We start from the raw sequence: 25489 nt of genomic DNA on the forward strand, positions 1-25489 counted from the left end.
ATGCTGATCCTGGTGCTCCTGCTGGTCCTGCTGGTCCTGGTGCTCATGCTGGTCCTGGTGCTCATGCTGGTCCTGGTGCTCATGCTGGTCCTGCTGCCCATTGGCCGACAGCAGAAGGCTTTTGGCCGCGTTGTGCATCTCTCAGGTGTGAAGTTTGTATAAACGCGGAGCTTCTGGAGCCAAAAAAATACCCAGCATGCTGAGAAAAGCCTCCCCTGGATAAATAGAGGCTGTGAAATGTGTGAGAAAGGTCACACACACACACACCTCAGGGGAGAGCGGAGGAGTGTTTCATTCATATTTCCCGTGTTCTCCGAAGGTCACGGATGGATGCGCACGGCTCCGGGTCAAAGGTGAACCTGGCATAAATAAAGACGGTGTGGGAAAGGTGAAACTCGTGACCTTGTTGTCAACATGTTTCTGCTGCCGCGGATAATTAAAACGCTGTGACCCGGCTTCGGCTATCTCATCAGATTGTTCCCACAGTTCGCCGAAATTCAGAAGACGATTTGTTCACACGGCGATACGAGGAAACAACGAAGGAACCGCGACTCCATTTTGGGAACAGGAAAATAACTCTGATCGATCAGCTTCGGCCGGCTGGTTCCCAACTAACACTGTGAGGGAAACTGTCAACTGTCACTGAGCAATAAGTGCGTCTTTGGGAAAGGTCACACCTGACAGTACCCGCTTCTTTCAAAACCTTTTAAACCCTGTAGAGAAGGAAAAGCTAAGTTTGAATGAATGAAAGAATGAATGTATACTTTATTAATCCCCAAGGGGAAATTTTTTTGTCGTCATCAGTAGCGCCTTACAATTGAAGATACAAACACACAAGATAAAAGATCAAATATATAAAGAAGCAACAGGGATGAAAGATATATACAAATCAAAATAAAGTCATATATATATATATATATATATATATATATATATATATATATATTTAAATATACACAATAAAATACAATAGAATACAACTAACTGGAGAATATATTTATATATATATTATATATATATTTTGACACCGGCTGTACTTTCGTGCCGTCTTCACTCGGCGCTGAGACCGGAGCATCACCCCATTCGTCTGCTTTTACTGTACGCGCATATTTCACTCTCCTGTAAATCATTTGCCTCTTTTTTATGTTTTTTATGGCGGCAGAAACATTTAGAGAACGGCGGCAAACGTTTCTGAAGTCGAACAAAGTGGGAGAGAAGGATCGCTGCAGCATCGTCCTGCAGCGACCAGACAGGAGGCTGTACTGCACGGGTTTTTATTGTATGCATGTGTGTGCATTAGTGTGTGTGTGTGTGTGTGTGTGTGTGTGTGTGTGTGTGTGTGTGTGTGTGTGTGTGTGTGTGTGTGTGTGTGTGTGTGTGCATGTTGTTGTGTGTGTGTGTGTGTGTGCATGTTGTTGTGTGTGTGTGTGTGTGTGCATGTTGTTGTTGTGTGTGTGTGTGTGTGTGTGTGTGTGTGTGTGTGTGTGTGTGTGTGTGTGTGTGTGTGTGTGTGTGCATGTTGTTGTGTGTGTGTGTGTGTGTGCATGTTGTTGTGTGTGTGTGTGTGTGTGCATGTGTGTGTGTGCACATGTGTGTGTGTGCGCATGTGTGTGTACGCGTGTGCGCATGTGTGTGCATTAGTGTGTGTGCGTGCATGTGTGTGTGCGTGTATGCATGTGTGTGCATGTTGTTGTGTGTGTGTGTGGATGTGTGTGTGCATGTGTGTGTGTGCGCATGTGTGTGTGTGCGCATGTGTGTGTACGTATATGTGTGCGCATGTGTGTGCGCATGTGTGTGCATTAGTGTGTGTGTGTGTGTGTGTGTGTGTGCGCATGTGTGTGTACGTATGTGTGTGCGCATGTGTGTGCGCATGTGTGTGCGCATGTGTGTGCATTAGTGTGTGTACGTATGTGTGTGCGCATGTGTGTGCGCATGTGTGTGCGCATGTGTGTGCATTAGTGTGTGTGTGTACGTGTGTGTGTGTGCGTATGTGTGTGCACATGTGTGTGCATTAGTGTGTGTGTGTGTGTGTGTGTGTGTGTGTGTGTGTGTGTGTGCGTGTATTTATATATGTATGACTCAGTATCCCATATGGAGAACCTCCAAGCAGCGCTCATGTTTAGCATCTTTAGCATTACTCTTTATGTCTTTGATGTCTGCAATGGACCTGAGCATCTCTGTGTCTGTATATCCAACACCCAAAAGCTGGGCCTTTATTATTTTTTCAAAATGGCCAGAGAGGAGCGGTCGGGATTACGGCTTTTCTGTTACGACTGCAACTTTTCCATAATTATTTTTCACGTCAATACATCTGCACACACACTCAGCGCAGGTGTAGTCGTGTTTCCATTACTCCGTCAAAAAAGTTTGACTAAAATGACTGAAATGTTCAATTTAATCTCATTTGACACAGGACTAAGTCTAAATTAATAGTTAATACAATTAAGAGAGGAAACAGTTTGACTTTAAAGTAGTGACCAAAATGTGATTAAAATGAAATCAACTAAAGCTATGAAGGATAAAACAGACTAAATGGGATTGAATCCCAAGACTGAGCAGCCAGAATGAACTCTGCAGCATCGGTGTGACATTTAAATGTCATGTATGACCCCTGATCGTGTATTTACTGTTTGTAAAATGGAAAGCTATGTAAAAGAGAGGAGATAAGTGTATTATGACCCTATTGATGGGCGGCGTGGGCTCAACCCTTGGTTTCTATCGGCACTCAGCCGGGGCTTCTGTCTCCAGACGCATGAACACCAGTGTGGACACGGAGGCCGGGAACTCAGCTAATTAAATCTGTAATCACTTTGCACTAAAAACACAGAGGGGGGTTTGGCTGCTGGTCTGAACGAGGTCCAGCCGACTGGTATTTTAATAAAGACGGCTAATTGGGTCAGAGATCGTTATCCTCGTGAAGCAATAAGAAGGGCTAGACCTGCAGCATCAAAGGTGTGAAGAGATAAAAGAAGAAGAGGAGAACATGAGGGTGCACGGCACACGTGTGTTTTATGTTGTCTGCTTGGGTGATGAGAGGGGAAGGTGATGGGCTGCAGGACGGAGAGCGCATCCTAACGGAGGACGGAGCAGACGGACATTTATGTCTCTCATCCGGACCGGAAGGCTCATCCTGCCCTCTAGTGGAACATGCAGGGAACTGCGTTTATGTGCAACGTTCATGTCTGTCTCACACAACATCCCTGTCTCTGTCTGCAGTAGTGCCGGAAGTAGAGTCCCATTTCACCAACTCCCAAGGGTGCTCCATCGGACTGAGATGTGGAGGATGCAGAGGCCTGTAGAGGGGACTTGAGCTCTGGAACATGTGGCGTTAACCGTACATGAGGTCATAGAGGAGGTGGACGAGGTCAGCAGCAAGACTCAGGTTTAGGCTTTTAAATAATGCTCAGCTGGTTCAAGGTTTTCACGTTTTTTTTATTTGCCATTTGCGCATAGACCACCAGTCCAGACACATTGGAATGATTGTGCAGGGAAAGAAAAACACATTTTTATAATAAGAAAGAAAAAAATATGGTGGTACTGAGGCCTGTTAGTATATGTAATAACTGCACACACACATGTGTATTAAACTGTACATTGGAAGGAGCTGCTTGGGCTGAAGACATGTCATCAGGATTAGCCGCCATATGGCGTCTCATCACATGACCAGATAGAGGCTTTTCATTGGACATCAAAACCTACTACCCAGCAATCCTCATCACATATCTGCATGGGACAAAAATACTAAAGTAAATAAGAAATTATTTCTTTTAATGGAATTTATTTATTTTTTACTTCATTTACAGTTTTTAGAGTAAACATATTATTTTGTTTACTTTGTCGTTCACTTCACCAAATAAAAAGAAAAACGTTTGAGCTATCAGAAGCGTTTCCTTGAGGCAGAGTTCGGACTATAAGGTCTGAGAAAAGGGGTTTGATCCCATCACCAGATCACCAGATCTCCAGAAGGTTTCATGTTTACATCCATCCTTTGTGCTGCAACAACCCAGCTTCCCCTCTGGGGTCAAGAATCGTTATATTATCTGATCTCTTCTTATTATCTGATCTCTTCTTATTATCTGATCTCTTCTTATTATCTGATCTCTTCTTATTATGTGATCTCTTCTTATTATCTGATCTCTTCTTATTATGTGATCTCTTCTTATTATCTGATCTCTTCTTATTATCTGATCTCTTCTTATTATGTGATCTCTTCTTATTATCTGATCTCTTCTTATTATCTGATCTCTTCTTATTATGTGATCTCTTCTTATTATCTGATCTCTTCTTATTATCTGATCTCTTCTTATTATCTGATCTCTTCTTATTATGTGATCTCTTCTTATTATCTGATCTCTTCTTATTATCTGATCTCTTCTTATCGAACTTCCTCAATTAAATTACTGAATGAAAGGAAAGAAGGAGCACTTCTGCTAACCGCTGACTTAAGCTATCAATTATGTATGATCAACGGTCCCTTAGATCTAACGTGTGTGTGTGTGTGTGTGTGTGTGTGTGTGTGTGTGTGTGTGTGTGTACGTGTGTCCGTATGTGTGTGTGCACATGTGTGTGTGTGTGCGCGCATGTGTGTGTGTACGTGTGTCCGTACGTGTGTGTGTGTGCATGTGTGTGTGTGTACGTGTGTCCGTATGTGTGTGTGTGCACATGTGTGTGTGTGTGTGTGTGCGCATGTGTGTGTGTCCGTACGTGTGTGTGTGTGCGTGTGTGTGCATTAGTGTGTGTGCGTGTGTGTGTGTGTATGTGTGCCCGTACATGTGTGTGTGTGTGCAAGTGTGTGCATGTGTGTGTGTGTATGTGTGTGTGTACGTGTGTGTGTGCCTGTATGTGTATGTGCGTGTGTGTGTGTGTGTCAGTACGTGTGTATGTGTGTGTGTGTGTGTGTGTGCATGTATGTATGTGTGTGTGCCTGTACGTGTATGTGCGTGTGTGTGTGTGCGTGTGTGTGTGTCAGTACGTGTGTATGCGTGCGTGTGTGTGTGTGTGCGTGTGTGTGTGTCAGTACGTGTGTGCATGTGTGTGTGGGTGTGCATGTGTGTATGTGTGTGTACGTGTGTGTGTGTGCCTGTACGTGTATGTGTGTGTGTGTGCATGTGTGTATGTGTGTGTGTGCATGTACGTGTGTGTGCATGTGTGTGTGTGCATGTACGTGTGTGTGCATGTGTGTGTGTGCCTGTACGTGTATGTGCGTATGTGTGTGTGCGTGTGCGTGTGTGTGTGTCAGTACGCGTGTATCTGTGTGTGTGTATGTGCGTGTGTGTGCGTGTGTCAGTACGTGTGTATCTGTGTGTGTGTGTGTGTGTGCGTGTGTGTGTGTGTGTGTGTGTGTGTGTGTGCGTTGCTTTACTGTAGGTCCTTGTTGTCTGAGTTTCTTGGCAGCAGGTTGTGCGTTCCTGCATTCATGATTTGTCGCTCTCACTTCCACTCGAGTGCCACAACTGTTGTGATGTTTTCTCTCCGCAGTTCTGCCAGTTTTCTTGTATTGTATGTGGTCAATGTCCCTTCCTCCAGTAAATATTGTAAATATCTCGCTCTGCGTCACCGTCCTACCTGGCGTCTTGTCATCTCCTGCATCTCATGGTTGTGTTCCCTCCTCCCTCTCCCCTCCCACTGGGATGTACATTTCAGCACAACAGCCCTCTAGTTCACTGAGTTGTTGATGTTTTGGTTTCTATGAAAATCAGCTATTCTACGCTTCTTAGAATTGGAATTAACCTTTTAAAAACCCACCTATTTTTAGGCCCTCGCATAGCCAAACTAAAAAGAGTGTATCTCTGCAACCACTAGGGCTATTTGAATAATGTTGGTGTTATAATGAAAGGTACACATGTGAGATGTTGTTCAGATGTGTAAATATCAGTCTATATGTTACTGGTTAAGAGTAAATGAAGATGACACACAGAAACAAATGAAAAGGCTTCAGGTCCGCCTATAAAAAAAATCACTTTCAGGATGATCATTTCTTTGAAATGATGCAGCTGTAAGGACCAACTCTAATCCAAATCATAGCTCAATATGTGAACATTCTCTAACCCAGATCATAGCTCAATATGTGAACATTCTCTAACCCAAATCATACACAATATGTGAACATTCACTAACCTAAATCATAACTCAATATGTGAACATTCACTAACCCAAATCATAACTCAATTTGTGAACATTCTCTAACCTAAATCATAACTCAATATGTGAACATTCTCTCTGCAAAGGTTGACTTTGATAAAGTGAAGCAGAACTAAGTTAGAGGGTTTAGAACAGAGAACATTCAGGCGAGGACTCACACAGGAATATATTTCACTTGTATATTACTTATGGTGTTCAATACATCAAAATAAGGCAGTTTGGGACTTTTTTTCTTTATAAAACAAGCTATGATTTACAGTTTTAAATAACAATCTCCAGAGGCCTCACTACAGTGCACACGTTGCCTTTGAGACTCGTGATACGGCTAACTTAAAAAATTTACACAAATATGACAAATACTTCAATTTGAAGGGATAAATATTAAGTGCTGCGTATTGCGATGATTCAACAAAAGCATTTTGTATTTCTTGCTTCTCGTCCGTTGGTGTTTTCTTGGCAGTAAAGCTTTGGGGTGTCCAGGGTGATGGAGGTGGCCAATTATTTTCTTGGCTGCATGGAGAAGAGGAGCCGTGACCCACGGCCTCCTCAACGGAACAAGTGATGTGCTGCAGTCCGCCCGGGGCTTGGAAAGATGCGGAGGAAGTAAAGAACAAAGTCAGTTTTAACTGGACTGTGACTGCGGACAGGAGACGTTCAGCACGGAGGTAGCAGAGAGGGACGAGCTCCCCAACAGAAGGTCATGTGCTCCAGCCTCCTGATTGCTGCCTCCATCAAAAGCCATAAGCACAAGGGAGTTGACTGTGTGCACTTTGTGTCAAAAAACAAGCCCCATAAAAATAATAAGCATCACTTGCAGCCTTTGGCGATCTCAACCCTGAAGCTGGCCCATCATTTATTATTGATGATTTGTGTATTGTGCTCTATGTTTATGGATTTTACGGCATGAAGAACTTCTGAATAGAGTTGATATGGCGTGTAGTTTTGCCAATGTATTTTTTTTTTCATAATCAAGAACAGTTTTATTGTAAAGTACGTTACACACACAAGAATTTTGGCTTAGTGATGTGTGTGCGACAGTAAATACAGTGTTCTATTAAAAGAAAATTAAATTGAAAATATGAAAATGTACAATAATATATGATATGAACAAACAAATTAGGAGTACATTTAAAACAATGTATATATGCTTTTCTTTATATTAGTGAAAATGCATCAGTCAGGCCAATGAGGTGAGTTGAAATGTGTGTTATATGCCCAAATTAAAGTAAACAAATAGGACTCTGTAGCCTATTAATGAGTATGTACTCTTTCTGTTGAGTCATAAAATAAAGATACACACTTTTTATATGATTATATGATACAAACAAGTGCCAAAGGCAAGGTTATTAATTGATTTGACTTATTTGCAACTCGTACAATGCACTATTTCCTAAAACAACATTTAGATCATGTGAACAAAATATAAGCAAGTTTTCATCATAAATTCATATATATTAATCACACTTCTTTTTTTTAAGAATTTAAAAGAAAATAATAATTGGTATTGTACAAAGGAATCATTTAATTAATACCTTTATCTCCCTCAATGTTTAAATAAACAATCAATCTTTCCTGCACTGCAGATGTTAAATTGTGTGTCAATCACGTAAAGAGGGCGGAGTCGTATGTTCAAAGATGCCTCTCATTGGATGATATGTGTGACAGGAAACGCCTCAAAAAACGTATCTTTCTTGTGATTGGCCAGGATTGACAGGGCAACAAACTACGTGCCGGGTGCAAATCGGTGGCTCCTCGGTCCCCATAAGGCAGCAGCAGCAAGCTCTCGAGCGTCTCCAGCAACTAGCGGATTGATGTGTCTGTCTGTGCGCTCATCTTTCTGCGCGCCTCATTTCCGGGTTTCCACTTCCTTTTACAACCATTTCCCCCCCTCTTTGGTAGCCACACAACGACATCAAAACTGAAGTTGCTTTGTTGAAGGTAAGGCGCATTCTTCTTCGCAACAACACTGCACCGGCTCATCCAAAATGGCGTCCGCTAGCCGAGACGCACCAACGTCTGACATAAGCCTCGCGCCAGCTAACCGTAGTGAACGCTGGCCCGGGAGCCGGTGTTACGGTTTATAAGGCGACCTTGTCAACTGGCGACTTTCAGCCGAACCCGTCTGTTGTTGTTGTTGTGGTTGTGGTTACGACAGCTGTTGACAAAAGAGAGCACGTAGCTGTCTCCGGGAATGCCGCATTGTTTATTTGTTACGTGATTTATATACAAGAAGGTTTGACACTGCGATGAAAAAGACGCAGTTAACGGGGTCGCCCGTTAAACCGTAACACCGCCTAGCTTACCGACGGCTCAGCTGGTTTACAGTAGAGTAGAAAATGGCGTCGTCGCCTAGCTACTCTAAATAGTATTACAGGGAGGAGAAAAATAGAATAACGGTAACCCATATTATAAAATGTCACGCAATGTGACAGCTGTCCCGGCGATTTATGGCCTTTTTTAAAATATATATTTATAGTCTCAGCCGTGATTCAGACGGACATATTAGCCGCTAGCCACGCTGCCCTGCCCCGATTTACTGCATAATGGTGCAACGGTGCCGTTAGGTTTGCAGGCTCTGGGATTAAAAAATTAATAATAAAAAAATAAGCACTAACTATACAAGTGCATCTCGGATTAGACTGCACACGTTTAGTTATCACCACATACGGTGACACAACCGATTAAACCCGTTTAAAAACAACCAAATGTAAGCTAACTTCTGGATGTAGTTAAGTTAGCAAACCCGGACTAGCTGACGCACCTTCTGCTTCGTTGCTGCAGAGCAAAAGGAGAGCACAGATGCTACGTTTTTTGTTGTTGTCATTGTGCCTCAACTAGTACTACTAATTAGAGTCGTGTTTATGATGCCCTTCAGTACGAGAGGGTGATGATTAGACGTGTCATTGGTGGTGAGGCCTGTAACACAGATCAGCTCTGTCAAGCTAAGCTGCTGACTGACATCTTTAGATAACTCTTCTTGCCCTCTGTGGTGTTGTAGCTGATGATGAGTGTGCATTGTTTTCTTCCTCTTCCTCCATGCAGTTACTAATTGCTCTCCCTTTTCTCTTCCTCAGCACCGCTCCCCCTCCCCATCCCTTCCTATTATTCCTATTCTTTTGAGTATCCTTCATTGTCAAGCCGCCAAAGTGGAGAGTGTGATTTCAGAAGGGGGTGCTTCTCGTTTCAGGTAAATAACACAAAATATAAACCTATTTTTAGTGTTAGTGTCTTTTTTTTTTCTTCTTCTTCTTGGGCACGAACTTCCGGCCTTTGAAGCAAAGCAGGATGTGGGAAGGCTCAAAATGGCTGTCAGAAACCTTTTGCGAACGGGAGACGAGGTAGACGTAATGAGCCACGGGAGGATTTCTGAACGTGTGCAGCACTCGCTGTGTTCACAGTTTAGAGTCACTGTCAACGGGATGTCTCGCACCCTGGATTCAGTTTTAAAATGGCTAGACCTGAGGCCTCAAATGATCTGGGACACATTGTAACGAACTCTCAGACGCCCTGAATGTACAAGTAATTAGTCACCGGCCGATGTGCTTCACTGACTTGGAAATGTGTGTGTGTCAATGGACCGTGATGTCTGTGATCGCAGAGCATCCTGTTTTGCTTTTCCACCTGAAGCCTTGCATGTCGCCCTTAGCTTTATTCATTGAACCGGCACCAGAGGCAGGGTCAGTAAACAGTGAGCATCACTGCTGATCGGAGCTGGACCCAATAAATACCTGCGACGACTGCAGTCATTTGTCCCGGGAATTAATGCAAATTCTAACTTTCCCCCTAAAGACAAAAGCCGGGTGTTCGTCGCTCTCTTGTCCACAGACAGAAGGGCTTCAGTTATCTTGTGATGTCGATGTATAGCGTAGGCGTTTAGGGGAACGTTCATCAACAGAGAGCTGATCCTAATTGACTAATTTGTATGCATTATAAGCAACTCTCAAATTTGGGTTCATCAATAATATATTCTTTCAAATGATCAACAAAGGCCAATTACAAAAGCATTCACTACTGCTGGGCTGCGCAAAAAAAGGAAAAATGTAGCAAAAAGGAGTTTTGTAATAACAAACATTTTAGTGAAATGTCCAACCTGTCAAAATAAGTAAGTACACCGCCAGCTGATTGAGCTGGAGGTGTACTTACTCACTGAAACCGTGCAAGTTTAGTTCCAGAGAACCACATGAACGTGAATGGTGACGCCTCAGTTCTCTCTGTGGGAGACGCCACGTTGGCTTCCCGTGGAGTCAACCCCCCTGAGCTTTGTTCCACTCTGACTCGTGCTTTAATGCAGACGCCTCAGACGCGCGGCTTCCGGCGTCGCTCTTTAAGTCGTCCGTCTTGAAGCTGCACATTCTGCAACGTTTCTTCGTGACGCCGTTATTCCTGTATAGTTTTGACTTTCAGTTGGTCAGCGGATTGTTTTGAATGCATCCAGTTAGTGTTGCATTTATAACACATAACAAAAGGGCTTTTTGTAGCTGATTGTATTTTTACAGATTGGTTTTCTTATCTTTGTGGTTATTTCAAACGTTAATTCATCCCACTTGTAAGCCAGGGCTCCTGTTCCCTCGTGTCTTTGGTGTAAATAAAGGTTGAATGTATGTATAAGCAGTCGCGTTAATCTAGTTTCTCATGAGGCACATTAGGGCTGCAACAACGAATCGATAAAAAACGATTATCAAAGGTGTTGGCAACAAATTTCATTATCGATTCGTTGTGTCGCGCGATTATTACGCCGGGCAATAAGTCGCGGTGAAGAAAAAAAAGAGCGGAGCAGAGCAACTGGCCGGCCAGCGTTTCTGAGATTGGAGTGAGACACGAGAAAAGCTGAGGTCGTGATCTTCTCAAAAATAGAAGATCTTTGACGAGTCGAGTCTTGGCCAATCAGCGTCTTCATGTTCCTCAAACTTGTTATTAATGGAAGCTAGTCAGCTTGCTATCGCGTTAGCTAACGTGTTTGGGTTGTGTATTGTCGTTAAAGTTCCGTTATGTTCCGTTACAGTTCAGTCTTGTTTGTAAAAAAACGTAACGTGATGAAACATGCCGTCACCCCCCGGTCTGGTTCAGTTCACGCTGTCACTCGTTGACGTTAAACCGGCACACCGGAGGATCTGGTTGCAGGTTTGTTTTGTTTTTTTTTACTCAAAGTAGAATGAAGCAAATCACGTATTTGGGTTTAGCCAACAACGTGACGTCGTGGTCATAAGAGACCCAGAATGAACGAGTTTAAGGAAGAGGACGCTCTATATGGAGCAGTACAGCTTCCCTCTGTCCAGTATTTCATACATATTGATAACGCAGGGTATGTAAATGCAGCCTCTGGAGGGATCAATTACAGTAACAATGCTCACATTTGGCAGATGTAAAGTTATACATGTGTATGTTTTTAGTGTTAGTCCATTTTGTTGTTTTAATTAACAGCTCAGGGATGTTCAAGGAGCAACCTGTTTGTGCAAAACATCTTCAGAAAGTGCACAGTCACTTCTGTTTTTGAATAAAGGGTTGGAAATGAACGCTTTTTTGATTAAAAAAAAAAAATGTTTTATCCGATTAATCGAAAAAATAATCAATCGATTATTAAAATAATCGTTAGTTGCAGCCCTAAGGCACATTCCATGTTGTGCTGTTTTTGCATGAACCTAATGTGTTTCCTTCCTTTCTTGTTTGCTTCTACAGTGCTTCTTCGGGGGGAGGTGGTGGTAGGGGCGCACCTCAGCACTATCCCAAGACTGTCGGCAACAGGTTAGTCGTTTTGGAGTGCATTTAATGTTTAGTGGTTTAATTATTTCCACTGGTAGGTTTCTCCACTGCAGGAAAAATAAAAGTGGATGAGACGGCTTTGTTGATTAAAGGTTGCCGAATTCCAGGAAACTCTGATTTGAATTCCCAGAAGTCCTGTTGCACGACGTCAGTCGACTGCAGGCGGCAACTGCATGTTTACCAACCGGCAATCTGAGATTATTTTTACAATAACGGGTACAAAAGTAGTACTCTCACTTGTGTGACTCGTTACTATTATCTACACCCAGCACCTGAAGTCTTTTATTTTTAAATTACTATGAGGAACTTTTTTAACTGGCGATGAAACTCTGAATTATTCATACTGATGTCGTCGGCACCACCTTGTTGGATTCCTGAAACATCTGCTGCTGGGCCCGCTAGGAGTTTAGGGAGAACCAGGAGAATGAAACCAACACTACTGCTTTCATCCACAGGGGCCGCCAAAATCAACTCTGACTAAAAGCTCCTCTTTCATGTGGTTCTTTTCTTATTGCTGCCTTGTTCTCTTTAGACCCGGTAGTGCAGCATTTGTAGTACGAGTGTGCACTCGTAAGAGTTATTTAAGGGATTGTTTTGTTAGAACAAAGCCAGTGTATTTGTGGTACTCACTGTGTGTCTCTCTCTCTGTGCTTTCACAGCGAGTTCCTGGGGAAAACCCCAGGGCAAAGCGGTCAGAAATGGGTTCCTTCACGAAGCACTAGACGAGATGTCGACTCCAGCACCGAAAAAGAGCGACACGATGCAATCTTCAGGAAAGTGAGAGGGTAAGATTCAAGCCGATAGCAAGTTAACGATCCATCCCGGGGGACAAAAAGCTTTTCTCTCTCTCTTTCATGGCTCTCGCCTCAACTTTTTTTTTTATTTTACCCGGAAATAGTGTGCAAGTATTTTGCTGGCTTGTGCCTGAAGGATTGTTGGTCCTAACATAACTTTAGTTGTACAGAGTCCAGTTCTTGCAGATTTCAGTTTAGTTCTCCAACTCTCATTCAGGGTTTCCAGAGCAGCTTTCCTGAAGGAAACATGCCAGTAAATGAAGAATAATCTTTAAATCTGGAACGGTGTTTGTGACTACGGTCACCGGTCTTGAGGTCAGGTTGACTTAAAGGGGACGCATCATGACAAACTCATCCTTAAATGCTTGTGCACACACACTGTTTGAAGCTTTTAAAGAAAATATGGCATGATTTCTCTCGCCTGGAAGATGCTTTTCCAAATCCCAAACCAGGAAGCCAAGGTGTCGAACATGAACTCCACTCTAGTGTGGATGAAGAGATTCAGTAAACAAAGCCGGCGGATTAATGAAGCGTTATTATTGGACTCCGTCGCACGGCAAAATGAAGCTGCAGAATGAGCGCTGAGGCAGTGAAGGATTTTTAAATGGTGGTTACTGATTTTTGAAAGACGTAATGCAGTATATTACAATACATTTGTGAGTCTGACTTTAACTTTAAAGCTGCTGGTTTGAAGCTCGGTGTTTTTTTTGAGTGTCAAAAGGTTTTATTTTATGAAAGGAGAAAATCTTCAAAGTCATAGTGTCAGCTTCAGGTCTAGAGAGGTGGATCGTTGGGATCATTTTATATTCACTAGAAGAGCAAATTCAGAGCAGGATTACATTGTATTCCTGGTTGTTTCTAGAGCAGCAGCAGCGAAGTCACAATACAAACTCCTGAAACAACAGATCTCAAATGTCAATTACACGAACCCGAGTGGAGTTCAGACGAGCCTGAAGAACACAAGGCGTCGCTTCTTCTTCCTCCTCCTCCTCCTCCTCCTCTGCTGATGTGACTCGCTGCCTGCAGGCGCGCCGCCGGCTACGCACACAAGAATGCTTTTCACACAGAATGTAAAAATACTGATTTAAAGAGTCTGCCGACACACAGACGGCCTTTTGTTTCCGCTGCTAGCTGAGCGGCGCTTGTGCTGAACATGTTGGCGGCGGATGAGAGAAGATTTAAATGCAACAGGTGCATTGATAACGTTTTGGCTTTCCCTTTGGGAAGCGCTGAGGTTGTGTTGATCGCCACATGCAGCTAAACGTACGACACAACCCTTTATTATTACGTCATGTCCAAAGCCTGCTTTCTTTTCTTCCAGCATACTCAACAAACTCACGCCTGACAAGTTTGACAAGCTATGCCTTGAGCTCCTGAACGCGGGCGTAGACTCAAAACTCGTCCTCAAAGGAATCATCTTGCTGGTAAGGGAGCGCTTCTGTCCTCGAATCCCAGATCTCATCGAGCGTTCGTCCTTATTCTTTTGTAACGGCCCGAGTGGTTCCCTCTGTCCTGGTCCTAGATCGTAGACAAAGCCCTAGAAGAGCCCAAGTATAGCTCGCTCTATGCTCAGCTATGTCTGCGCTTGGCAGAGGACGCTCCAAACTTTGATGGCCCATCAGCTGAGATCCACACATCCCAAAAGCAGAGCACAGTAAGTGTGGCGGAGGACGTTTGTTCTTCTTTAAGCGTCATGATGATTTCACTTGTCTTCGTCTCTGCTTCTGTGAGATTTGTCATAACCAGTGGATGCTTTTTGTTTATTAAAGACCTTCAGAAGACTGCTGATTTCCAAACTTCAAGATGAATTTGAAAACCGCACCAGAAATGTTGAAAGTGAGTTCATCTCTTTGAGACGTTCACTATCTTTTTATTTTAAGCTCATGTCCACTAAACGTCTCCTCTCACCTCTCCTGTCTCCTCTCTCGTCTCCTCTCCTCTCACCTCTCGTGTCACCTCACCTCTCCTGTCTCCTGTCTCCTCTCTCGTGTCCTCTCCTCTCTCCTCTCCTCTCCTCTCCTCTCCTCTCGTCTCGTCTCGTCTCGTCTCGTCTCGTCTCCTCTCCTCTCCTCTCCTCTCCTCTCCTCTCCTCTCCTCTCACCTCTCGTCTCCTCTCCTCTCACCTCTCGTCTCCTCTCCTCTCACCTCTCGTCTCCTCTCCTCTCACCTCTCGTCTCCTCTCCTCTCACCTCTCGTCTCCTCTCCTCTCACCTCTCGTCTCCTCTCCTCTCACCTCTCGTCTCCTCTCCTCTCACCTCTCGTGTCTCCTCTCCTCTCACCTCTCGTGTCTCCTCTCCTCTCTCCTCTCACCTCTCGTGTCTCCTCTCCTCTCACCTCTCGTCTCCTCTCCTCTCACCTCTCGTCTCCTCTCCTCTCACCTCTCGTCTCCTCTCCTCTCCTCTCTCCTGTTTCCTCTCACCTCTCCTGTTTCCTCTCACCTCTCCTGTCTCACCTCTCGTGTCTCCTTTCCTCTCACCTCTCGTGTCTCCTCTCACCTCTCACCTCTCCTGTCTCACCTCTCCTGTCTCCTCTCACCTCTTCTGTCTCACCTCTCACCTCTCCTGTCTCACCTCTCACCTCTCCTGTCTCACCTCTCCTGTCTCCTCTCACCTCTCATGTCTCCTCTCACCTCTCCTGTCTCCTCTCACCTCTCCTGTCTCCTCTCTCCTCAGTCTATGACAAACATGACAACCCTCTTACTTCTGAGGAGGAGGAGCAGCGTTCCATTGCCAAGAGCAAGATGCTTGGCAACATTAAATTCATCGGGGAACTCGGCAAACTCGACCTCATCCACGAATCTATCCTTCATAAGTGCATCAAAACAGTACGTGTACTCTTACCTCGTTTGAGAGTCGCTTCCTTTGAACATTTTGACGACACTTATGTGTCATCTTTTTGTATGTTATCGAGGGTTTGCATGAATAGAAATACTGCATGCCTACATGAAAGCAGACTGGAGCACCTTGTATGACCTTGTATGACCTTGTATGACCTCGCTGCATTCCTTCCCTCAAGCTTCTGGAAAAGAAGAAGAGAGTCCAGCTCAAGGATATGGGGGAGGATCTGGAGTGCCTCTGTCAGATAATGAGAACTGTGGGGCCGAGACTCGACCATGAGAAAGCAAGGGTAAGGGCTCCATCTGGGACACGCGTGTGGAATTCAACACGCAAGCAACAGTTCTTGCGAAACGCTCATTCATGAAGTTTTCATTTATAAGCGGCGCAGTTTGTACGGTCATGAAAAACCTGAAATGTGCCTCATAAATAACTAAAGTAAAAATGATATAGATTGTTCTACGTTGATCACAACTGAACCACGTTTACTTTAACGGTTAAACGATACTTTAATGTTTGGGCTGTTTGTTTAATGTTTATCAGTTTTAGTTTAAAAACCCACCATTGGTGCAAGAAGAAGCTCCTGCGTTCTGTTTTTCTGCGTCTTTACCATTGGTGTGTGTTTTCATCCAAAAGGAGCTTCACACACAGAACCTAAACGCTGTGATTTTATATTGCATGTCGTATTAAAGGATTTAAAACCTAGTTCTTTAACTAGAATGTGGCACTCCAGTGAACTTGATTTCACACCGACAAACCTGGCCAGTGAGCATAAAAAAAAAACCTGTTGCATTTCATTTAGCTGACGCTTTTATCCAAAGACTTACAAGAAGTGCATTCAACCACGAGCTAGCAGGTCACTGCCCATTCATTTTAGATATACTGTGGCAAATTTTGACCTGGATTTTTGTTCTTATTTCTTTGATGTATACAGATATTTCAGAGAATGTATGGTCTATGAAAATGTACTTTGTTGGTAAATGTGTGTATGAACCCAGAAGGGAGCCAGTTACTTACAGAAGTAGAACCTTAAAGCTTTAGTGGGGAACTAAAAATGATCAGGGCGGTTAAATCATACGTTCTGGTGTCTCAAAAGTCATGTAAATGTGTTATATTCATGTGTTATATTCATGTGTTCATGTCGTTCATTTACGCCGAGTTTGAAATAATTAATATGCTTTTAAAAGAAAGACGCTCAAAATGTAAGCAGGCATACATACAGGCATCTATATAAATGTTTATTCTTTTAATCAAACTATTGTCTCATTCATTTGTGTCATTTTCCCCTCCTCCAGTCTTTAATGGGTCAGTATTTTGGCCGTATGCGATCCTTAATGAACAACAAGGAGTTGCCCGCCAGGATCCGCTTCCTGCTGCAAGACACAGTGGAACTGCGAGAAAACAACTGGGTCCCCCGCAAGGCTTTCATCGACAACGGACCAAAGACGATTAACCAGATCCGTCACGACGCAGTGAAGGTGAGTCCTGGAGGTTTAGGAATGAACACGAGTCAGGATGTACCCGAGGGTCTAGCTTGATAACGTTAGGATCTAGAGTTCAGTTTAACTTTAAACTGTCCGTGTGTTCCTGCAGGATTTGGGTGTTTTCATCCCAGCACCCATGTCTCAGGGGATGAGGATGGACTTCTTCCTGGAAAGCCCCTTCATGCCCAACAGAATGAAACTGGACAGGGAGACTCTCGGGGGATTGGCCGACATGTTTGGGCAGATGCCAGGTACGGCGTCCCGATCTGTGCCGTCGCTTCTCGTTAAAAACTGGACTCTCTTTTTATTCACACAGTCGTTGTGAGGCTCGTTAACGCTCTGAGCTCCCGTCACATTTTACTCGCTGTGGTCTTGTTTTTCTTTTTCCATTGCACTTTATATAAAAGTCCTGCTTCTCGAATAGAAAGGGAACGATCATGGTTAGAAGTAGAGAGACCTCCACTTTGTCTTTGGTGCAGTATAAAAGTAATATTGCAATAAATCACAAATTAGTTTATTCTATTTTACAAAAATAATTGGAAAACGATGGAATCTTGTGTCCAGTAGTGGACTAAAATATTAATAAATGGCATGGATAGAAACATTTTCTCACGTGACGTTTGGTCTTAGCTGGCTCATTCATGATTTTATATATATATATATATATATATATATATATATATATATATATATATATATATATATATATATATATATATATATATATATATATATATATCCCAATTTTATTTTAAGTGAATGTTTTAAATGAAACTTGTAGCGACGTGATTTTGTTAAAATGTCACAAATTTAAGCTTCGAATTTATACTTTTTCTTGACAAACGTTTGTCAAGAAAAAGTATAAATTCGAAGCTTAAATTTGTGATAATTCAACAAAATCACTTCTCTACATGTGATGCGGTCCTTGAACTCATCACGTATGACACACGTTTGTTACACTTGATGTGTTCAAGGACCGTCGGCCTTTTTTAAACCTGCTGTTTCCAGAGTTAAAGTGTTTAGTTTACCTCAAGAATAATACATTTTCAAGTTGCTTGGACTCGCTCCTCTGTGTTAAACCTCTACTGACCCCGCCTCTGTGCCGCGTTGCCTCAGGCAGTGGGATTGGAACCGGCCCGGGGGTTATTCAGGACCGGTACTCGCCCACGATGGGCCGCCATCGCGCCAACCCGCTCTTCAACGGCCACGGCCACAACGCCCCCCCACCTCAGCCGTTCGACGCGGGGCCAAAGTCTTTCGTTAAGTCCAACCAGGTAATCCCCGCTCGCACAATATCGGCACTTCTCTGCAAAATCCTGAAGCGCCCGAGTTTAAGAACGTGACCCCGTCTGTCGACAGGTTCAGAACCAGCACTTCCTCAACCAGAACCACATGGCCCAGCAGCAGGTCCAGTCCAAGGACACGCCTCCACGATTCAGCAAGAAAGGACAGCTCAATGCAGATGAGGTACCTAGAACCAGTTTTAGCTGGACTCAACATGTGTTTAATCACACAATAACATCAAAGTCCTGCCTGATGAGTTTACGTCTTCGTGCCCAGTGATTATAAAAAGACGCGTTATTCTGAGGAACACAACCTGCTACCTTTCCTTCCACCTTCTTCTCTCTTTGATCTCATCTATCTCCTCCTTCCTCTTCTTTTCTTCAAACTGGTGGCTGGTCCACTGACTGCGATTATGAGATATGAGGGCATGGGTGTCGTGAATCGGATTCTTTTTTTTATGTTTTTGTAAAAAGCATGGCCGATCCTAATTTATTCTTTGGGTTGGTTGCACTTCCTGGTCCCACAGATCAGCCTCCGGCCTGCTCAGTCATTCCTCCTCCTCAAGAACCAGGTGCCCAAGCTGCAGCCCCAGATCCCGGCCATGATGCCTCCCAGCAGCCAGCCTCCTCGCACGCAGACCCCGCCGCTGGGACAGGTGGGCTCAATCCTTAAAAAAGTCTAAAAAATGCTAAAACATGGGAATTAGATTGGATAGCGGAACCAATAGCACTCGTATTTTGTTTCCAGAGGGGAAGCTCAGAGCAGAAGATCTACCGTCTGCTAGCTAACAACTACATAGTTTACTTATTTGCTGTGTGTGAGTGAGTGTGTGTGTGTGTGAGAGAAACGACTGCAAGACAACGCACACGCATGTGTGTATTTTATGCAAAAAGCTTTACAAACTCGCCACGTTTGTTGTAAGAAGTCGTGCGTGTCTTAAGAGCTCTTGGACCTGGCGTGCCTGTAGCTGCAGGAGCCCTGATGAAATGTGACGGTTTCTCAGTGGGCCGACATCTGTAATAATCCATGACCTTTGACCTCAGCCTCCACAGCTCGGCCTGAAGACCAACCCGCCGCCCATCCAAGAGAAACCTCAGAAGACCAACAAGAAACCACCTCCTTCCAAGGAGGAACTGCTCAAAATGACGGTAGACAAAATGAAAACATCGTACATCTTTCTGTATATGTGTGTATAAGTAAATGTGTCTATATATAAATAATATGTATATATTAAATATTATTTTTGTAGTACAATTATAATTGCATATATATATATTTAAAAACACAGTTTTTAATTGTTCTCTAAATTGTACTATAAAATATATATATGAAAATTGAGAGTACAATATTTTATTTTTTTAAAAAGGAGAAATTATGAATGCCATAAAACAGCATTTATTGGTCAGAGGCTAGATCTCTGAAGAACGTTGTGCTCCAGGAAACTATTTGTTCATAAACACATTAGTTGCATAAATATAAATGGGGATAACTTGGCAAAAGAAGAAATTCATAACTCAAGACAAAACGTGAAAATCATTATGAAGCGGAAGGCAGAACAATAGTTCTATCCTGTTTTCGTCATCGTTGATTTTAGTGTGCAAAAAATACTAAAGTAAAACAATACAATATTTCCCTTTTCTCCGTACGTTATCAGTTAGTCTGATCATTGGTCTCATTTGTTTCGCTCACTGTTTCCCGGGCGCTCGACTCTTCCAGGAGGCGATGGTGACGGCGTACTGGACCGGTAAGAACCTGAGCGAGGCCGTGAGCGGCGCCAGGGAGATGAAGGCGCCCAAGCACTTCCTGCCGGAGATGCTGAGCAAGATCATCGTGTGCTCCCTGGACCGGCCCGACGAGGACAAGGAGCACGCCAGCACCCTGATCCACGCACTGCGCGCCGAGGGCCTCATCACCGGGGAGAGCTTCATGCAGGTAGGCGGGCCCCGCCTTCTTTAAAAAAACACCTATTATTTAGGCCCTTTCCTTGAAAAATGTCATACCCAAAATAAAAAGGGTGTATCTCTGCAATCACTAGGGATATTTGAATAATGTTGGTGTTATAATAAAAGGTACACATGTGAGATTTAGTTCAGAATTGTAAATATCAGTCTATATGTTACTGGTTAAGAGTAAATGAAGATGACAAACGGAAAACAATGAAACGGTTTCAGGTCCGCCTATAAAGAAATCACTTTCAGGATGATTATTTCTTTGAAATTATGCAGCTGTAAGGTCCAACTCTAACCCAAATCATAGCTCAATATGTGAACATTCTCTAACCCAAATCATAGCTCAATATGTGAACATTCTCTAACCCAAATCATAACTCAATATGTGAACATTCTCTAACCCAAATCATAACTCAATATGTGAACATTCACTAACCCAAATCATAACTCAATATGTGAACATTCACTAACCCAAATCATAGCTCAATATGTGAACATTCTCTAACCCAAATCATAACTCAATATGTGAACATTCACTCTGCAAAGGTTGACTTTGATAAAGTGAAGCAGAACAAAGTTAGAGAGGGTTTAGAACATTCAGGCGAGGACTACAAATTTGCATCATAAAACAAGCTATGATTTACAGTTTTATATAACAATCGCTCAGTCTGCCGGTTTTTAAAACGTTAAGATCGGACACAAACTAGACAAACATTTCCTCTCCCGCAGGCGTTCCTCAACGTCCTGGACCAGTGCCCCAAGATCGAGCTGGACGTCCCGCTGGTGAAGTCCTACCTGGCCCAGTTCGCGGCCCGCGCCGTCATCGCCGAGCTGGTGAGCGTGGCGGAGCTGGCCCACCCGCTGGAGAACGGCACGCACTTCCCCCTCTTCCTGCTCTGCCTGCAGCAGGCGGCCAAGCTGAAGGACCGAGAGTGGCTCACCGAGCTCTTCCAGCAGAGCAAGGTGGCCATGCAGAAGATGCTCCCAGGTACGTTCATGCAGAAGATGCTCCCAGGTACGTTCATGCAGAAGATGCTCCCAGGTACGTTCATGCAGAAGATGCTCCCAGACAGACAATAATAAAGTGCTTAAAAATACAACTCACCATTACGCCGAATTAGTGGGAGAACGGAGCTTGTTTCTCTGCTACGACCCGGTCCCCCGTAACCTAAACCTTTAGTCCAGTCTACTCTGTAACCTAAACCTTTAGTCCAGTCTACTCTGTAACCTAAACCTTTAGTCCAGTCTACTCTGTAACCTAAACCTTTAGTCCAGTCTACTCTGTAACCTAAACCTTTAGTCCAGTCTACTCTGTAACCTAAACCTTTAGTCCAGTCTACTCTGTAACCTAAACCTTTAGTCCAGTCTACTCTGTAACCTAAACCTTTAGTCCAGTCTACTCTGTAACCTAAACCTTTAGTCCAGTCTACTCTGTAACCTAAACCTTTAGTCCAGTCTACTCTGTAACCTAAACCTTTAGTCCAGTCTACTCTGTAACTTAAACCTTTAGTCCAGTCTACTCTGTAACTTAAACCTTTAGTCCAGTCTACTCTGTAACTTAAACCTTTAGCCCAGTCTACTCTGTAACTTAAACCTTTAGCCCAGTCTACTCTGTAACTTAAACCTTTAGTCCAGTCTACTCTGTAACTTAAACCTTTAGCCCAGTCTACTCTGTAACTTAAACCTTTAGCCCAGTCTACTCTGTAACTTAAACCTTTAGTCCAGTCTACTCTGTAACCTAAACCTTTAGTCCAGTCTACTCTGTAACCTAAACCTTTAGTCCAGTCTACTCTGTAACCTAAACCTTTAGTCCAGTCTACTCTGTAACTTAAACCTTTAGTCCAGTCTACTCTGTAACCTAAACCTTTAGTCCAGTCTACTCTGTAACTTAAACCTTTAGTCCAGTCTACTCTGTAACCTAAACCTTTAGTCCAGTCTACTCTGTAACTTAAAACCTGCTTCACAATGACCGGATGTTGAAATGAAAGCAGGTTTTCATGCTTTTTTGGCGATCTCTTGATATTCTTGAGGTTTAGACGGATGCATCCGGTGATTTTTCAAAATAAAACCTCTTTCCGACCTTGACACTTTTTTTTTCCCGTTCATTCTTTGTAACCACTGAGCTCCGCCTCCCTAATTAAGATCCCGCCTCCTCTCTGAATCGCGGCCTTGTTCCTCCGGCAGAGATCGATCAGAACAAGGACCGCATGCTGGAGATCCTGGAGGGGAAGAGCCTGAGCTTCCTGTTCCCGCTGCTGAAGCTGGAGAAGGAGCTGCTGCAGCAGATCAAGGCCGACCCGTCTCCTCAGTCCATCTACAAGTGGATCAAGGACAACATCTCGCCCAAGCTGCACACCGACAAAGGCTTCGTCAACATCCTCATGACCAGGTAGGTGGGCAAGGAGAACTTTGTTTTTAGAGGTGAAGGTGGTCTGTGCTTCACAATGTTCACGTCCAAAGTACTTAGAGTTTACAATATTCTCCCCATAATCAACAAAATATACTTAAAGCTCTTAAGAAATATCATCACAGAACAATCTTCAACGAGGTAATCAGGTCCTCCTGCAGAAATTATGTGTAAAAAAACAAATTTAAACCAGCAGTATTGTGTAGATCCGGCTCCATTTTCTTCCTTCAGATGGTGAGGTATTATTACACTCTTATATTATTATATTCAACTTTTTTTCAATTTCTTTTTATTGCAATAAAATCCATCATCCCTATTTTAATGTAATCGTTTGTTCTATGAAATGTCAGAAGAGTGAACAAGGTGATATCTAAATATGGCTGACTTTTAAACAAAGATTTAAAATGTAAAAAGGATTTTTTATAAACCTCTAATTGGAGAAGGTATGACAATCAAATGGCTTTTTTTTTTTTCTTAAAAAAATTACACAAATGGATTATCAAATACTTTTCTGTCCAAAAACAGAAGCCACGGTGGCCTTTTTTTATTTTCCACGTTTAAATGAATGTTATGTGTGGCGCTCCGGGCCGAGTGAACCCGCCTGCTCTCTCCAGCTTCCTGCAGTACATCTCCCAGGAGCTGTGCGTGCCGGAGGCCGACGAGCAGCAGCCGGCGCCGCCCAGAGACCAGCTGGAGCAGGAGAAGCAGCTGCTGCTGGCCTTCAAGCCCGTCATGCAGAAGTTCCTGCACGACCACACCGAGCTGCAGGTCAGCGCGCTCTACGCCCTGCAGGTGCACTGCAACGCCAGCGCCTTCCCCAAAGGTACGCACCCGCAGCCCTCAGGGGAAACCATGTCGGGGAAACCATGTCGACGACCCGTGTCGGTGTCGGGGTTTCCACCGCACAGGCAGGCCACCAGAGGGCGCTGACGACCATCGACTGGACAGTTGTGTCTTTAAGAACTATAATTAAGAGTCTTTGCCTGGCGTCAAACTATAATATGTGTAAATATGACCGGCAAATAACAAATATGAGATTGGGCCATCAACTGAAAACGGCCAGCAAAAAATGAAGTGTTTATTAATTCATGTAAAAGAACTGAGTGTGTTGTTATTTAAATACACTATTAAGTACTTGTACACACTTTAATTTTATTTTGAAGGAATTTTTGTTTTCTAAAGCAAAAAATATTGTGTTATCATATTCAAGATGTTTTTTATGTCATATGCACAGATCATTATTATTATAGTTATTCTATACAATGAAATGCTTATTTTGCTGGGTCCTAACACACAGAATTAGAATAAACTTACGGTAAAAAATAAATAAAAATAAGGAACAAAATATAAAAGATATAACAGTATTGCACAACAAATATAAATAATATATAATAATATGTCGAACATGTTTGTTTATGTGTTTATTAATTCTTCCCTCCTAGGCATGCTGCTGCGCTTCTTTGTCAACTTCTACGACATGGAGATCATCGAAGAAGAAGCCTTCCTCGCATGGAAAGAAGACATCAGCCAAGAGTTCCCGGGGAAAGGAAAATCTCTATTCCAGGTACAGTAATGTCCTCACAGACAAACACAGTGGCCATTTTGTTTGTGCGACTGAACGCCGCCGTGTCGCTCCTCTGCAGGTCAACCAGTGGCTCACCTGGCTGGAGACGGCGGAGGAGGAGGAGTCTGAGGAAGAGGCCGACTGAAGAAGATCAAGCGCGTCTTATTAGTGCACTGGCCTCTCCTGCTTTTATTTCATTTAACCACATCTTAAGTTAACCACTACCGCGTGGCGCGTAGCCGCTTCTGTCGTGCGACGGCCAGCTGAAGCGCGTCCCTGTAGGGCCTCGTGTGACCGGCCTCTAAAGTCTGGAGTGGCTCAACCATGCGTTTGTTTTATTTCCTTCTTCTTTTAAACTCTGAACTGAAGTTTGTAACTTTCCTTTTCTTTCACTGTATTGCATCTTTTTCATTTCCACTCCAATTTTCCTTTCTTTTTCCACCGATTCGAGACTTTCGTAGGTTTCCCCTCTGAATATATCAGATTATTGGTCCTCTTCGCTCTTTTAAAAACAACGAAAGGTCCCGTCGGTGACCCGCTGTGTGACCTTCAACAATGAGAGCGGAGCGTGAGCAAGACGTTAAGATGAAGATGAATTAAGGTGCGTGTTTAGTCGTGTGCTTACTAAAAGAAACAGTTTTTTCGTAGTCGCTGATGAGCATCTTCCCTCCTTTGTTTTTGTGACTCCTCCCCTTTTTGTCGACGGGTCGCAATGCTCCCGATCTTCCTAATGTTACATTATGTTTTTTTATTTTGAAAGAAGTTGTAATCATGGGTGTGTCACTGTAACGTTTGGAGCCTGTGTTTCTACCTCTTAGTTTTATTTTGTGTGTCTGATAATGAAATCTAAGAAGAACCTGTAAGCCCACGCGGATGCTGAAGGATTTGATTTACTCCCGGCTGAACTGCGCAATAAATTCACTGAAGCAGACGTTTCCTATGACGCTTAACATGGTTTACAAGAATTAATATTTACGCACGAGGAGTTTTATTCATCCAGACATCTCGGCGTCCTCTTTGACTTTGGATTTGGAGTAACCGGTTTTATTTTGACTGTTTAATACGGGAAGGTAAACGAGTGCATTTCTTAGATCGTCGTAATTGATTCCCCCTCACTCAGATAAATATATATCTAATATAAAGTTAAATAATAAGAAACGGAAGAGATTTGAGCTGTTTTATGTATAAAGGCGATTGGATTTGGATTATATTGTATTCAAAATGATTGTGCACCTCCTTTTGCTTTAATGTCAATAAAGTCCAGTACGTGAG

General features: G+C 43.3%; 1 protein-coding gene across 1 annotated transcript; it reads left to right on the forward strand.

The window, feature by feature from the left end:
- eif4g2b (eukaryotic translation initiation factor 4, gamma 2b) lies at window positions 1-25489 on the forward strand (the record flags this gene model as incomplete). The annotated part of the gene is made up of 21 exons (XM_079223428.1): window positions 1-156; window positions 9216-9328; window positions 11818-11883; window positions 12561-12686; window positions 14017-14119; window positions 14218-14349; window positions 14465-14531; window positions 15368-15519; window positions 15711-15821; window positions 16825-17007; window positions 17123-17264; window positions 18130-18287; window positions 18373-18480; window positions 18824-18952; window positions 19341-19445; window positions 20014-20229; window positions 20976-21234; window positions 22431-22635; window positions 23268-23476; window positions 24096-24217; window positions 24297-25489. The coding sequence occupies 21 exons, from the start codon at window positions 1-3 to the stop codon at window positions 24360-24362; spliced, it is 2928 nt and encodes a 975-aa protein (XP_079079554.1). The 3' UTR covers window positions 24363-25489.

This window comes from Taurulus bubalis, assembly GCF_910589615.1.
Source record: "Taurulus bubalis genome assembly, chromosome: 9".
NCBI lineage: Eukaryota > Metazoa > Chordata > Actinopteri > Perciformes > Cottidae > Taurulus > Taurulus bubalis.